Here is a 15,750-nt window from a genome sequence, read left to right on the forward strand (position 1 = left end):
TCACTCAACTGGCAAATAGGAAACTTTTCTAACATTAGAACCCCTCCCTCCTCCCGGCATCCTTGTCCTCCCAGTATATGTGCGGTGTTATTTGTAAAGGGAGGAACATGGAAACTGTGTAACTGTTCATTAATAGGGACCTGATAAATACCTTCATTCAAGTAGTGTAGTACCCTGTGTACCCTTAGGAGATACACATGCTAATATGGAAAGGGCTTCATGATTTACCGTTAGTGAAAGGAAACGGTTCTAAACAGTATACAAATGCCGCTTCCCTTTTGTAGAATAAATAAAAAGATTGAGCTGTATGCATACAAGCACACCTTACACACACACACACACACATACACACACACACACGTGGAAATAAATGTAAGTACTCCTAAGAAACTCAACATGTCAGGTAGGAAGGAGACTGCATTGGTATATTTCCCTGGTTCTATCCTGATATAAATTCTTCATGTTTAGAAAAGTCTTACCCAATCCTTTCTGGAGAAAGTGATTTTTCACTTCTTTGAATTCTTCTAATGTAACATGAAAAAGACAAGGAGGAAGAAGAGAAGAAAAATCAATTGTGAACTTCTTTATAAGACATTACGCTAATGATTTCACATGCATTATCTCACTTGTGCTTTTAAATATCCCAATCTAGTAATTACTATTGACCACTCCATGTTTTATATGGAAACTGAGCCTTCGTGAAATTAAGAAGTTTCCAATGTCATATGACTGCTAAGTAGGGGAGAGCACACCCACATCCAAGACAGTTGGGTGCAAAATAGCATGATCTTAGCCACTAGTAAACTAGCTCTCGGTTTGTCTTGATTCCTTGGCACCTGCCATGTATCTTATTTCATTCACCAGGTAGAATGTGAAGGGATTCTGGCAGTCTTTAGCAGTGCATACTCTGGAGTCTGGCTTCAGAGGTTGGTTTCCAATACTGATTAGAATATCTTTTACACATTATTTCACTTCTCTGGACTCAGGTTTCTAGTATACAAAAATAGGTTAATAATAATAATACCTAATTCCTAAAAGCATTTTTGAGGATTAAAATCATTAGCAACAAATATGGAGCATTTAGAACAGTGTCTGGCATTGAAAAAAACCTAAATACATTTTAGTTATTAGTATTAAAAGAAAGGAATTATATTATACATATTTTTCTTTACCCATAGGCTCTAATACAGAAATTTCCATATAGTAATAATTCATTGCAGATTACCTAGCTGTTAATCATTCAGTGCCATCATTCAATAATTTATTATTTATTTATAATAGGAAATTGTAAGTTGAACCATATAAAATTGCACGTTAGTCAAAATCAAATATTGGCAATTGCATATGATTGAGCTTAATTTATATGTTTTAATTATTTCAAATTCCATTAAAATGTGTGAATTTATTAATACCTCCAATACATCCAGATACTTTCTAGATACCTTTGTGTGTGTGTATGCTAAATGTAATTTCCCGTATGGTATAAAAGTCTAGGCCAGGTGCAGTGGCTCACGCCTGTAATCCCAACACTTTGAGAGGCTGAGGTGGGCAGATCACGGGTCAGGAGTTCAAGACCAGCCTGACCAACATGGTGAAACCCCGTCTGTACTAAAAATACAAAAATTAGCTGAGTGTGGTGGTGCATGCCTGTAGTCCCAGCTACTCGGGAGGCTGAGACAGGAGGATTGCTTGAACCTGGGAGGCAGAGGTTGCAGTGAGCCAAGATCATGCCACTCTGCACTCCAGCCTGGGCGACAGAGTGAAACTCTGTCTCAAAAAAAAATCTATTATGTATAACAGAAATGATTTTCAAATGTATCTGAAATCTGAAATTGATGTTTATTAATTTATTTTTCCTCAATGCAGCATGCAATTGTCATGGAAAAGCTGAAGAATGCTATTATGATGAAAATGTTGCCAGAAGAAATCTGAGTTTGAATATACATGGAAAGTACATCGGAGGGGGTGTCTGCATTAATTGTACCCAAAACACTGCTGGTATAAACTGCGAGACATGTATTGATGGCTTCTTCAGACCCAAAGGGGTAAAGTATGCTTTTTCTTTCATAAAGAGTTATGTTTTTGCTTTTTCATACAAAAATGTTTTATACAAAAAAATAATAATTTTGAAATCTTCTGTTAACAGTTGAACTTCAAATTAAAAGGTAAGTAGGAACATTCCGTGGTTGAAACTGACCTAAATCTTTGAGGATGTAAGATAAAACATTTCCATCACTCTAGAAAGTTTTATCATGGCTCCTTCCAGTCAAGGAGTGGACCCGTAGGCAAACTCTGTTCTGATTTTTAGAACATAAATTAGTTGTGCCTCTTAGAGAATTTCATAAAAATGAAATCATACAGTACATACTAGTCTGTCTTTTTTCACTCAACATAATATTTTAAGATTTATTCATGTTGTTTATGCATCAGTAGTTCTTTTTTTTGAAATTGCTGAGTAGTATTTCTCTGCATGAACATATCAAAATTTTAAATCCATTCTCCTGTTGATAGAAATTAGGATCATTTCCAGTTTTAGCTTAGTTGCTACAAATAATTTTATACTAGTTATTTTATAGTCATATTTTTATTTACCTTGTGTAAATACTTAGGAATAGAATGCTTTTTTCATAGGATAGGTAGATGCTTAACTTTGTAAGAAACCGTCAACATTTTGCCAAATTAGTAATAATGTATAACATGTTCACCAAAAAGTTATATGAATTTCAGTTGTTCTATGTCATCTCTAATATTTGATGTTGACTATCTTTTTGGATTTTAGTCATCTAGTGGGTGTGAAATGGCATCTGATTATGGATTTAATTTTAACTGTTAGGGTTTATTGACCGTTCCTATATCTTCTCTTATGAAGTAGATGTTCAAAGTCTAAATATTTTTTTATCCTAAAAACCAAAATTTTAACTTACAGAGCTATTGCCCATATCAAGTAAATGTTTGTGTGTGGTGTGAAATAAGTAACCAGATTTATATGGTTAACCTGAAGTTCTAGCACCATTTGATGAAAAATCAATTGATCATATTACATGGATCAATTTCTAGAACCTTAGTTATCTATATTTCCAAGCATCTATTTTTCCCTCTATGTGCTAATACCATACTATCTTTGTTGCTTTAATTAGTCTAGAATTTAGGTAATATAATGTACCAACTTTATTCTTTATTTTCAATATTGTTTTGTCTATAGTAGGGGCTTTTTTGTTTGTGTTTCTATACAATTTTAGAATCAACTTGTCAATTACAGAAAAATTAGGATTATTGCTTAGAATCTATATACAAATATGGAAAATGGAGCTTGAGGAGATATTGGTCAAAGAATATAACATTTCAGTTAGATAATAGGAATACATTGAAGATATTTATTGTACAGCATGGTGACTATAGTTAAGAACAATATATTCTTGAAAAATGCCGAGAGTAGATTTTAAGTGTTCTCACCAAAAAAATTGATAATTATGTTAGGTAATATGTTAATCAGCTTGATATAACCATTTCACAATTTGTATATATGTAATGTATATATACAGTGATATTCAAAATATGTCACACATGATAAATATATACAATTTTGTCAAAAAAAATTAAACTTTAAAAGAAAACAGGTATTGAGGCAAGTAACATCATAATAATATTGAGTCATTTAACCAATGAACATAGCATATCTCTCCATTTATTTCTGTCTTCTTTATTCATGTCAGTGTTCCAGTACAGAGATCTTGCATGTCTTTTGTTAAATTAATCTTTAGTATTTTGCTTTGCATTATTGTAAAAAAATTGTTTTTTAAATAGCTTTCCAATTATTTAATGTAATTAATTAAAGAATTTTGAATATTGACTTTATGTCCTATAGCCATCCTTAATTTCTTTATTAATTCTAGTAGTTTTAAACTACATGCTTTAGAAACATACACATAAACAATCATTTTACCTGCAAGTACATTCAGGCTTACTTCTTCCTTTGCAATCTTTGTGCCAAGGTTAACTAAAAATGGTGAGAGCTGACATCTTCACTTTGTTCCGAATTTTAAAGGGAAACCTAATATTTCACTATTGAGTATGATGTGAACTGCAGATTTTTTATGGACACCCTTTATCAGATTCAGTAGGTCCCCTACTATTCCTAAGTTGCAGAGAGTTTTTGTAACAAAATGGTTTTGAATTTTGTCGTATGCTTTTTGAAACCTACTGAAATGAACATAACGATTTTCTCCTTTATTCTGTTAACGTGGACAATTTACGCAAATTGAATTTTAAAATATGAAGGCAGCTTTGCATTTGTGAATTAATCTCCATTTGGTTATGATATATTATCATTTTTATATATTGGATGACTCAATTGACTAATGTTTGGTTAAGAATTTTGACATCCTCTCATAAAAGATATTGGATTGGTCTATAATTTTATTTTCTTATAATGTCTTTGTCAGATTTTTTTATTGGGGTATACTGGCATCAACAAATGATCTGGGAAATGAACTTCCTCTTCCTCTGTTTTCTAAAGTAACTTCAGATTAAAATTAATTCTCTTTAAAATGCTTGATAAAATTTCCTAGTGAAATTATCTGAGCCTCTAGTTTTCTTTGTGGGAAGAACTTTTTTTAAATGCATTGGCTATTTTTTATTAGACATAAGGCTAGATAGGTTTTGTATTAATATTTTTGAGGAGAGTCAATTTTTGATATATTGTATTTTTCAAGTAATTTGTTCAATTCATCTAAATTGTCAAATCATTGGCAATTTGCAGTTTTAAAAATTCCCTTATTATCTTCTTGAAGTCTATAGCATCTATATAGGTATCCCCTCTGTAATTTTTAAAATGATTAAGTTGTGCTTTTCTCCTTTTATTGATCACTTATGTTAGGGGTTTATCAATTTTCCTAATCTTTTCAAAAAAAACTGCCTTTTTATTTTTTGTATTTTTATTGATTCTGTTCTATTTATTATATTATTCATATGACCTGTTTTGGTTTTAAATTTCATTTTCTTTTTCTACCTATCAATTTGGAAACTTAAATTATGATTTTAAACCTTCCTTCTTTTATCATATAAACTTTTAAATATAAGTTTCCTTCTAGCAGTTCTTTAGCTGCTTCTCATGAATTCAGAAATGCTTTAAGTTCATTATCATTTATTTAACATAATTTCTAATTTGTGATTTATTTTTTGCTGTTTAACTTCCAAATATTTGAGCTTTTTAAAATATTATATTTTTTATTTCTACACTGGATGTTTATGATCTGAGATGTTTTTTTCTCAGATCTGAGATGTTTTATTTCTACACTGGATGTTTGTGATCTCTAAGATGTCAAACTTTAGAAGTTTATTGAAATTTAACTTATGATTTAGTGCATGGTCTCTCTTGGCAAACAAATAAATGTGGATTTTTCCAATCTGCGATTATGGATTCCTACCTTTCTTTCATTTTTTTTCAGTATTTCTTCATGTTCTTTGAAGCACTGTTATGAGGCACATACATATTTAGAATATTTTGAATCTTTAGATTTTTATATCTTATAAATTGATATTTTGATAACTGTGAAGATCCCCACTTAATCTCAGATATCACTTTTTGTCATAAAGTCTACTTTATTTTTTATTAATATTGCTACAGAAGTTTTCATATGCTTACTCTGTATGGTATGTTTTTTCTGATTTTGTTTAACTTTCAACCTATCTTTATTTTCATTTAAAAGGTTTCTTATAAAGAGTAAAATAGATGGATTTTTTATCCTGACAATTACTGTGTGTTTAGTCCCTAAATTTAATATAGTTAATAATATGATTGGGTTTTGCTATTTGTTTCCTATTTGTGTCACAAAATTTTTGTTCCCATTCTTCCTTTTCTGTCTACTTTTATGTTAAACAAATATTTTTCAGTATTCCATTTTATTTCCTTTATTATCTTTTTAGCAGTACCTCTTTGTATAATTTTCCATTCCAACTTTTATTTTAGGTTCAGGTAGTACATGGATAAATTATGTGTCATGGGATTTGGTGTACAGATTATTTCGTCACCCAGATAATAAGCATAATAAAATTTTCAGTCTTCACCCCCCTCCCACCCTTTTCAAGTAGGCCCTGGTGTCTATTGTTGCCTTCTTTGTGTCCATGTGTACTCAATGTTTAGCTCCCACTCATAAGAGAGAACATGCAGTATCTGGTTTTCTTTTCTTGCATTAATTCACTTAGGATAATGGCCTTCTGCTCCATCCATGTTGCTTCAAAGGACATGATTTTATTCTTTTTTATGGCTATGTAGTATTCCACGGTGTATATGTACTACATTTTCTTTATTCAGTCCACTGATGATGGTACCTAGGTTGATTCTATGTCTTTGTTATTGTGAATAGGGCTGCAATGAACATAAGCATGCATGTGGCTTTATGATCGAATGATATATATTCCTTTGGGCATATACCCAGTAATGGGATTGCTGAGTTGAGTACTAGCTCTGTTTTAAGTTTTTTGAGAAATCTCCCAACGGCTTCCCACAGTGGCGGAACTAATTTACATTCCCACCAGCAGTGTGTAAGTGTTCCCTTTCTCTGCAACCTCACCAGTATCTGTTATTTTTGACTCAGTAATAGCCGTTCTGACCAGAGTGAGATGGTAGTATTTTAAGCTCATGATATAGTGATATGGTCCTATCTTTTGGACTATTGTTTTCATATATTGCACATAATTTGTAAGCCACCAATACAATGTTGTAAATTTTGTTTGAAGTCACAAAACCATGAAAACAGTCTTAAAGAAATGAAAAGAAGGAAAAAAATTTACATTAACCATACCTTTCCCATTTGCCATACTCTGTGGTTCTAGCTTATATATATTGCCCTCCTGCTTGAAAAATTTCCTTTAACATTTTTTTTTTGGTAGTGCAGAGCTGCTGGTGACAAATTTTCTCAACTTCCCTTTATCTGAAAATGTCTTTAATAGACTTTCATTATTGAAGGATATTTTCCACATAGTTACAGAGGTGTGTGTTTTCTTCTTTGTTTAGCACTTTAAAGATGTGGCACCATTATTTTCTGGATTTCATTCATTCTTATGACAACATAGCCATTATTTGTTTCTTTGTTCTATATATGTATCTTTAATTCACTAGATGATTTCAACATTTTTTTTATATCCGCCTTTTGACAGTTATACCATGTACGATAAAACTTTGGCCCGTAGACCAAATCTAACTCATGGCCTGTATTTGTATGACCTGTAAGCAAAGGATGTTTTTACATTTGTAAAGGTTTGTTAAAAGGAGAAGTAGAAGAAAGGGAGAATGAAGAGAACTAGGAGGGAGAAGAAGACGAGGAGGAATGAAGAAAGTCTTCATATGGCTTATTTTACTATCTGGCCCTTTACAGAAAAGTTTTCCAACCTCAGAGTTAAACTATGATGTGTCTATGTTTGGCTTTCAAGCTTACCTTGCTTGATTCACAAAGCTTCTAGGAACTATAAATTGAGATTTTATTCCACATTTAGGAAATTTTAGGCTTTTTTTTATTTTTATTTTTTTTTTAGGCTATTTTTTTAAAACCTGTTTTTTGACCAGTGTTTTTCCTTCTCTTTCTAGGACTCCAACTGCACGTGTGCTAGGGTGTTGATTGTATCTGAGGCAGTGCTAATTAATTTTTTTTTCTTTCTCTGTTCTTTAGATTGGATCATTTCCCATTTATCTGTCATTATACTTTGGTCTACATATAATGTATCTTTAATTTACTAGCTGATTTTAAAATATTCTCATTCGGCCAGGCACAGTGGCTCACACCAGTAATCCCAGTACTTTGGAAGGCCGAAGCGGGCAAGTCACTTGTGGTCAGGAGTTCAAGACCAACCTGGCCAACATGGTGAAACCCCGTCTCTATTAAAAATACAAAATTTAGCCAGGCATGGTGGCGGGCACCTGTAATATCTCCTACTCAGGAGACTGAGGCAGGAGAATAGCTTGAACCCAGGAAGTGAGGTTGCAGTGGGTCAAGCTTGCACCAGTGCACTTCAGCCTGGGCGAGAGAGCGAGTCTCTATCTCAAAAATAAATAAAAATAAATAAATAAATAAATTCTTATTGTATTTACTTTTAACAATTGTACCAAGTTTGAGAAAACTTTGGCCTGTAGGCCAAATCCTGGCCTATGGCCAGATGGCTACAAAAGTAGTCGTTAGGTTGACTACTCTTCCTCCTATCGTCTCTACCTGATGTTAAGCATATCCAGTGAATTATTAAATTGAGGTATTTTACTTTTCAGCTTTCTGGAGTTCTTATGTTCCTTAGAGCTTCCATTTCTCCTCTGAAATACTCCATGCCTTCACTCATTATAAACATTGTTTCCTTTATATTCTTGGACATATTTACAGAACTTACGTTGACTTCCTTGTATGCTAATTTCAATATCTGGGTCACCTCAGGATCTGCTTTTATCAACTTCTTTTTTTAATAAGGACAATATTTTCCTGTATATCTAACACAGTAATCCTCTTTTATTCACAGAGGATATGTTCCAGGGACCCCAGTTGATACCTGAAATCACAGATAGTACCAAACCTATATATACTATGCTTTTTCTATCTGATACCTGTGATGGGACTAAGTGACTAACAGGAGGGTAGTGTCTATACAGCATAGATATGCTGGACAAGGGGATGATGCATATCCCTGGTGAGACAGAGCAAGATGGCCCGAGATTTCACCACACTATTCAAAATGGCACGCAAATTAAAACTTTTCAATTATTTATTTCTGGAGTTTTCCATTTAATATTTTTGAACTGTGGTTAACCATGATAACTGAAACCTCAGACAGCAAAACTACAGATGAGGTGAGGACTACTGTAATTTATCATCTCTACAGGACATTTCGGAGAATACAATGCAGACACTGGTTTCTGTTATGTTCCTTTGAAGATTTTGAATTGGTTCTAATTAGTAATAAACTTGCTGAGTGATCACCATGAAGTCATGAAAGTTTACTTTCATACTTTGTTAGGACAGATTAATGGAAAATTCCAGGTATTCATCAAACATTTCTAATGTAGTTAACTTAAAGTCCGAATTCTCTTTACTTTATGGTTGGTAGCATCTGAAAACTCTTCTCACCTTGTTCAGTTTACCAGTGGTTGCTTTCCACTGAATTTCCTAGAATCTCCTGAGTGAATATACAATAAAGGGATCAGTTAAGGCTGGGAAGGGTATTGTTATGCAAATTTTGTGAATTGCAGTTTAACAGCTAAAGAATTTATCTCTATGATGTTCATAAAATTATTGTCTTAAAATTTGATTTTAGATTTTTCCACTTAATAACATTTAATTTATATGTGTATATAAAATATGCCTTACCTATTCTGTGCACAGTCCTAACTTCATAATGGGGGAATGAATGAATGTGTCTTAAACAAATGATGATTGTGAAACTGATCTGTGAACTTAGTTAATTGAGATTCAGTCAGGTATATAAATAAGTCTAATTTTAACACTCTGATTTATAGTAGCAAACAAGTTTTCATTTGTAAATTAAGCCTAGATATATATACATATGAACTATATTTAATAGGTGCGCATTTCTTGGGCAAATAATTTAGTTTTTTTGTTTTTTTCCTATTACATCTGGAAAATAAATCTTGTATATACAGTATATGAACACAGTGTAGGTTTGTTTAAGTAAACTAGCTGTGTTGATATACTACATATACAAGATAAAAAGGAATGAAACATGAAAATATCAATAATTATTGAATCTAAGTAACAAATATACAGGAATTTATTATTCTATTATCTTTACTTTTGTGTAAGCATGTATAAGAACTGGGTTTTAGAAATTATAAACATGTATTAAAGGTAATTCTTATAATTTTCTCGATAATTTGCTGCTCTGTATTATTAAAACTGCTTTGTCTATAAAAGTTTGCTGAAATGAAAAATATTGCTGTTTTTATTACACTTGGTTAAATTCATTTTAATGTTTTTGTTAGGTATCTCCAAATTATCCAAGGCCATGCCAGCCATGTCATTGCGATCCAATTGGTTCCTTAAATGAAGTCTGTGTCAAGGATGAGAAACATGCTCGACGAGGTGAGAGCTGCAGCAGAATGTCACTGCTCTGATAAAAGGACAACTAAAAGCCAAATATGATTATTTTCAGAAGAATATTTTGCAGTAAACGTCACTCATGTAATAAATTTATTCTTTATCAGTGTATTAGCATTCCCTCCAGGAAGCAGTTTTTAAATTCATCTCAATAATTACTTTCATGTTTAATTATAATGTTTTCATAGCAAGAAGAGTTGAATTATGTATTTTGAGATCACACACACACACACACACACACACACACACACACACAAAGAGAGAGAGAGAGAGTCAATCACAAATCTGTGGTATATGTAATTTTTTCATATCATGTTATTTATTAGATTGTTTGTAGCTTCTATGAGTTCTAGCATGAAATGCCAGTGTTCACTGAGGAATGTGTGTGCTGTAGTGGGAAAAGCAAATAGAAGAACTCACACATTGAGATGTAGGCAATAATATAGAAAGCAAGAAGTGTTCATAAAGGACTAAGAAGGTAGTAGTCATGAATTAATGAACAGAAAGAGGCTGGCACTAATTTAAGCTAAACACTTCCTTTGAGGAATGAAATTCATGAACTCCAAACATTAAGGAATCAAATGCCAACATAACTTCTTGATATAAAGCGTTTGGGAGCTACTTCCGGGGCAGTTGCTCACCAAGTTTAAGTAGTAAATTCATAGAATGCACTGGGACACTTCTTCTCTAGAAAGACTAAAATTAATCAAGGCTACAATGTAGTTTTTTTTTTTCCCTAATGACTTCAGCGTTAAAAGACCAGCAATGTTTCTTAGGTACAATTCTTATAACCTGCTTTCTTTATAAAACTGTAGGATTATCAATCTGAGCATTACATGTAGACTAAATTTTGAAATATTAAAAAGCAGATAAGTTTTGATAGTCGAAGGATGAATTACTGAGCTCACTTTTCGTTTTAAGCCTTCTTTTCTTTTTGTGGTTACAAGTAAATCACAATGTTGTTTTCATTAATATCATTTAACTCTTCCCTACCCCTTTTTGAATAATGAGTATATGATCACAGAATAAAAATGGAAAAGTAGAAAAATAAATATACAAATCAGTGGTAATTCAGGAGAGATACCACTATTGACAGTTTCATATATTTCTGTCATAATGCGTACAAAAATTTCTGATATTGCTCCTCTTAACTTTATGTGATGAGTTTCCCCAAAAATCTATGAAAACTTTCTCTGAAGTCTGGTTTCAGCACCTAAATAACACATTACTATATGGTCATGCCATAATTATTTACCCTCTCAACTTTATATGGACATTAAGATTGTTTCAAATTTTTGTTTATTGTAACCAATCCTTTAATAATTATTATTCCATATAATTATTTCTCAATTATTATAAAAACAATACATAGTAAAATAAATTCTTAATAGTAAAGAAATAAAATAAGTGTCCTCTTCAACCTATTTATCCCAGTCTTACTTCCAAATTTAAAAATATTGAGCCTTTTTTCCGATTCAGTTTTTCAGTGAGTTACCTTTAATATCTAAATAATATTCTTATCAGTACTTTTATCACCATTACATATTGTCTATTGACTCTCTGTCTTGAAAGGTGAAGAAATATATCGTTCACAACACCTCCCTCCTTCATTCCACCATCCATACATTTTTATTATGTGTTTCTTCTATGATATCTTTATCATGTTCAAGAGAGCTTACATGTCTATTTCATCATTGACTACATTTAGACTTTCTCTTGAGGTCCTACTATATAAGATGTGATAAAGACTATCATCCCTACATTCTTTGCCACTTGTCAGTGTCTGTCAATTACATATCTCTGAAATCTTTTCAAAGATTTTCACAGTTATATTCAGCTCCGGACCAATAATTAATGCTTATAATTCAAAAATAGAAATATAATAATCAAGATTGCAATACTGTAATTAGATACAAATTATTTGATACAGGCTCGAATTGCAAAATTGGACACATATTTGTAGGTCATTTTTATCTTCATGCTTACTCTGATAACTTATTTAGGAAAGACTGTAAGATGTGGTGTCATGGTTTGCACTTCTTCATCAGATTACATAACCAGATAGTAGAAAAGGATATTTTAGTGTATTACTGGCATTCATTTGATTACGAGGGAAGTACAATGTATTTCTTTTCTGATTTTTCTTTTAGTTTTCTTCATTTTCTTTTGGTAGAAGGAAGTTTTCTCCCTCGTAGATTTGTAAGAGCGCTTTAAATATTAAAAACAGTGATAGTATGTCATTTTTTAATAATCGGTGTTCAGATTTGCTTTGTGTCTCACTACTGTTGATAATTTCTAATGCACAAACCAAAAATTTTATGTAATCAGCTATCAAAGTTCAGGTAAAATTCTTCACTTATAATAATGATACCATCCCATGATTATTATAAATTTTGATTTTTTTGATTATTTCTTACATGCTTTATAATCCTAGAACTCTCATCTATCCCAAGATTAGAAAAATGTATTTGTTTTCTTCATCTGTATGATTTCATTTTATAATACTTAATTTTTTAATCCATCTAGAATTTATTTTGTTATATTTCATAAGGAAATTTTCAAACTACATTTTGTTTTTCAATACTCTTTTTTACTCACCTACATTTAATATTACTTTCAGCTCTTTAGACATATTAAATATATTTATTTTATTTTCTGAATCTGTTAGAAGCACTCTGTTATTGAGTCTGAGTCTGCATTTTTATTTCTCTTCTAACTCTTATTCATATGGACTTCATTTTCTTATGTGTTTCATAAGTGTGTGTGTGTGTGTGTGTGTGTGTTTTGTGGATGTATGCGTGCATATGTATTTCTTAGTTTATTCTTTCAGAAGCCTTGAATTTACATAAAGTTATGTGATAATGACCTGCCTTATATAGGACCTAGAATTTTTTGTTGTTCTTCTGTAAAACCATGCTCCATGAACTGTAGTCTAGTCATCAGAATTTGCCAGTCAACTCCAGGAAAGACATTGTTTTAAAGAATGACGTAACCTTTCTAGAAGTCAGTTTTGTAGTTTCTCATCTCCAAGGGGTTTCTTTATTTCATACCAGCACAACCATTCTATTATCTGCCATCTATCTTTCAATCTATCTGTCTACCTACCTACCTACCTACCTACCTACCTATCTATTTTTCTACATTTAATTTTATTCTGTATCTTCAAGTGTTCTGAACAGGAGGGGTTTTTTGGACATCTAGTCTACAATACTTCCAGAAATAAAAGTTAAGATAGGCATTGTTTAATACATGAAGTACTTCTATATTTAGCCTCAATTTCTGGAAATTTTAACATCAGAAATAAATGTTAAACTATTTAATGCCTTTGCAAACTTTATTAAAATTATCAGATTTATTTCCCATTTGGTCTATTGGGTAATCTGTTAGAAATGAACTTATTAATATCAAACAATATTTATATTACTAGAGTATGTTCTACTTGGACATCATAGAGCATCCTGTAAATGTACTTTAGGATTCAGTTTGGTGTTTTGCTCATCTGGATTCATAAGTTAAATTGCCTGTGACTCAGACACCCACCAGTTGTGCTCCTTTGGCAAATCACTTAATTTCTCCGTGCCTTAGTTACCTTATCTGTGAAACGGGAGAAATAATAGTGTCTATCTCATATAATGTTTTGAGTACTAACTGAATTAACCCCTGTGTTTCGTGTAATGCTAAGTATAATGACTACCATAAGATAAGTGCTATTTGAGTCTTAGCAGTTTTGTTTATTTTGGGTTATCGTTTTTTCTTTTGGGTATCAAGTTAAAATTTGCTTCATAAATTGAATTACATAGCTCTCCATTTTTATATGACCATAAGAGTTTCAAGTTTTGAAAACAGTCTGTAAAAATTAACTAGCATTACAGAAAACCAAACACCACATATTCTCACTCGTAAGTGGGAGTTGAACAATGAGAACACATGAACACAGGGAGGGGAACATCACACACCAGGGCCTGTCGGTGGGTGGGGGTCTAGGGGAGGAACAGCATTAGGGGAAATACCTAATGTAGATGACAGGTCGATGGCTGCAGCAAACCACCATGGCACGTGCATACCTATGTGACAAACCTGGATGTTCTGCACATGTATTCCAGAACTTAAAGTATAATAATAAAAAAAATTAACTATCATTAAAACAGGTTTGTGGTAGTTCTTTGATAATTTGTCCTCTTTTGATACCCTTGATTAGCTTTGTTTACAGTTTCCTTTTGCTTGCTTTTCTTTTTTTCAAATCTCTTTATTTCCTGTGGTGTTTATATTTTCTCTTTTTTACACTTAAATGAATTAAATTTTAATTTATCTGTATTTTTTAAAGTAATGGACTATTTAAGCCTATAAGTTTATTTTTGGGTACAGTTTTTCCATACTCAACAAAAATTAAGTTCCTTTTTTACTGCTATTATATTCTACCTAGATAGCTATTTATTTTTAATTGAAGTCTTGATTTTCTCTTTCACCCAAGAGCTATTAAAGAGAAATATTTAGGCATTAATTTTTAGAATAGTTGAATTTTACATAAAATTCTCTCATCATGTTTGGTATTCAGAATTCATTTAATCCTAATTTTTGTGGCATTTGATACACATCTAAAAGTAGTAATTTATGTTAAGAAAATAAGCCTTAGATAATTTCTGCTTTGATAATTGAATATTTTGTATAGATTAGTCAATCACAAACTGTGGTAAATATTTATAGTTATATACCACATAATATGTAATTTGATATTATTAGATTATTCAAATTTTCTGTTTTTTCTTACTTCATCTGTAAATACTTAAGTTAGCATCATTTTCAGCCATTGACTTTTAAACTTTTTATTTCCAATATATTTTGTTGTCTACATATTTTTGTACTGATAATTAGTGCTTATTTGAAGCATAAACATAATAATTTAAATCGTGTTTTTATTATATTTTTATCAATGTAAAATGAGAGCTTGTCTTACTGAACCTAGTTTATTTTAGTTCTACTTTGGCCCTAATTAATATTTCACAACTTTTTTTTCTTTTCCGTACACTTTCTTGATACACGTTCATTTTCTTTTATTTGTAATATTCCTGTTCATTTTGTGTATCTCTTGTGCACATTACATGTTTATGTTTTTAATAAGAACAGTAAGACTGCTTAACTCATTAGTATATATTTAGTATGCATTTCTGACACTAATTCTGTCATTCTGCTTTTTGCTTTCTCTCCCTAATGTTTCCTTGCTTTTTTTTCCCTCCTCCTTTCTTCTTTCTGATGGACTATATATATTACTGATTTGCTTTTATCTTTCTCCAGATTTTGAAGGTCTGTTAGTTGTATTCATTCATCCTGTATTATTTCTATTTTTTAATCAAAGACATGAATAAACATTGTGTTTTGTATTTCTCTATGTTAAAAAAGTAAATTTAAACTTTTCATTCCCCTCATCTATTGCTTCTTATCCCCAAAATATCAATTCCAGTGAACACCTTTATTTTCTTTAATAATACTGCCAGTGGCATGTTCTTAGAGTATCATTGTTAAACTGTTATTTTAAGTAATATATCTTTATTCCCAAGGCTACCTTGCACCTGTGATAGTCTGGTGGAACAGGCTTGTTCCGTGAGCCACTAGTTTTGCATTCATTACTGCTTATTCTTCTCAATGTAGCGTCATCAGCATG

At 31.6% G+C, this 15,750-nt stretch overlaps 1 protein-coding gene across 3 annotated transcripts in view; it reads left to right on the forward strand.

Moving 5' to 3' along the window:
• LAMA2 (laminin subunit alpha 2) overlaps positions 1–15,750 on the forward strand; it is a 652,245-nt gene that overhangs the window by 278,137 nt on the left and 358,358 nt on the right. For all 3 annotated transcript variants that reach the window (XM_054558144.2, XM_054558145.2, XM_054558146.2), the window contains exons 8-9: positions 1,867–2,045; positions 9,977–10,076. In XM_054558144.2, the coding sequence (XP_054414119.2) occupies positions 1,867–2,045; positions 9,977–10,076 (279 nt within the window). The remainder of the gene's footprint in view (positions 1–1,866; positions 2,046–9,976; positions 10,077–15,750) is intronic.

The sequence above is a fragment of the Pongo abelii genome, chromosome 5 (genome assembly GCF_028885655.2).
Source record: "Pongo abelii isolate AG06213 chromosome 5, NHGRI_mPonAbe1-v2.0_pri, whole genome shotgun sequence".
NCBI classification, from domain to species: Eukaryota; Metazoa; Chordata; class Mammalia; order Primates; family Hominidae; genus Pongo; species Pongo abelii.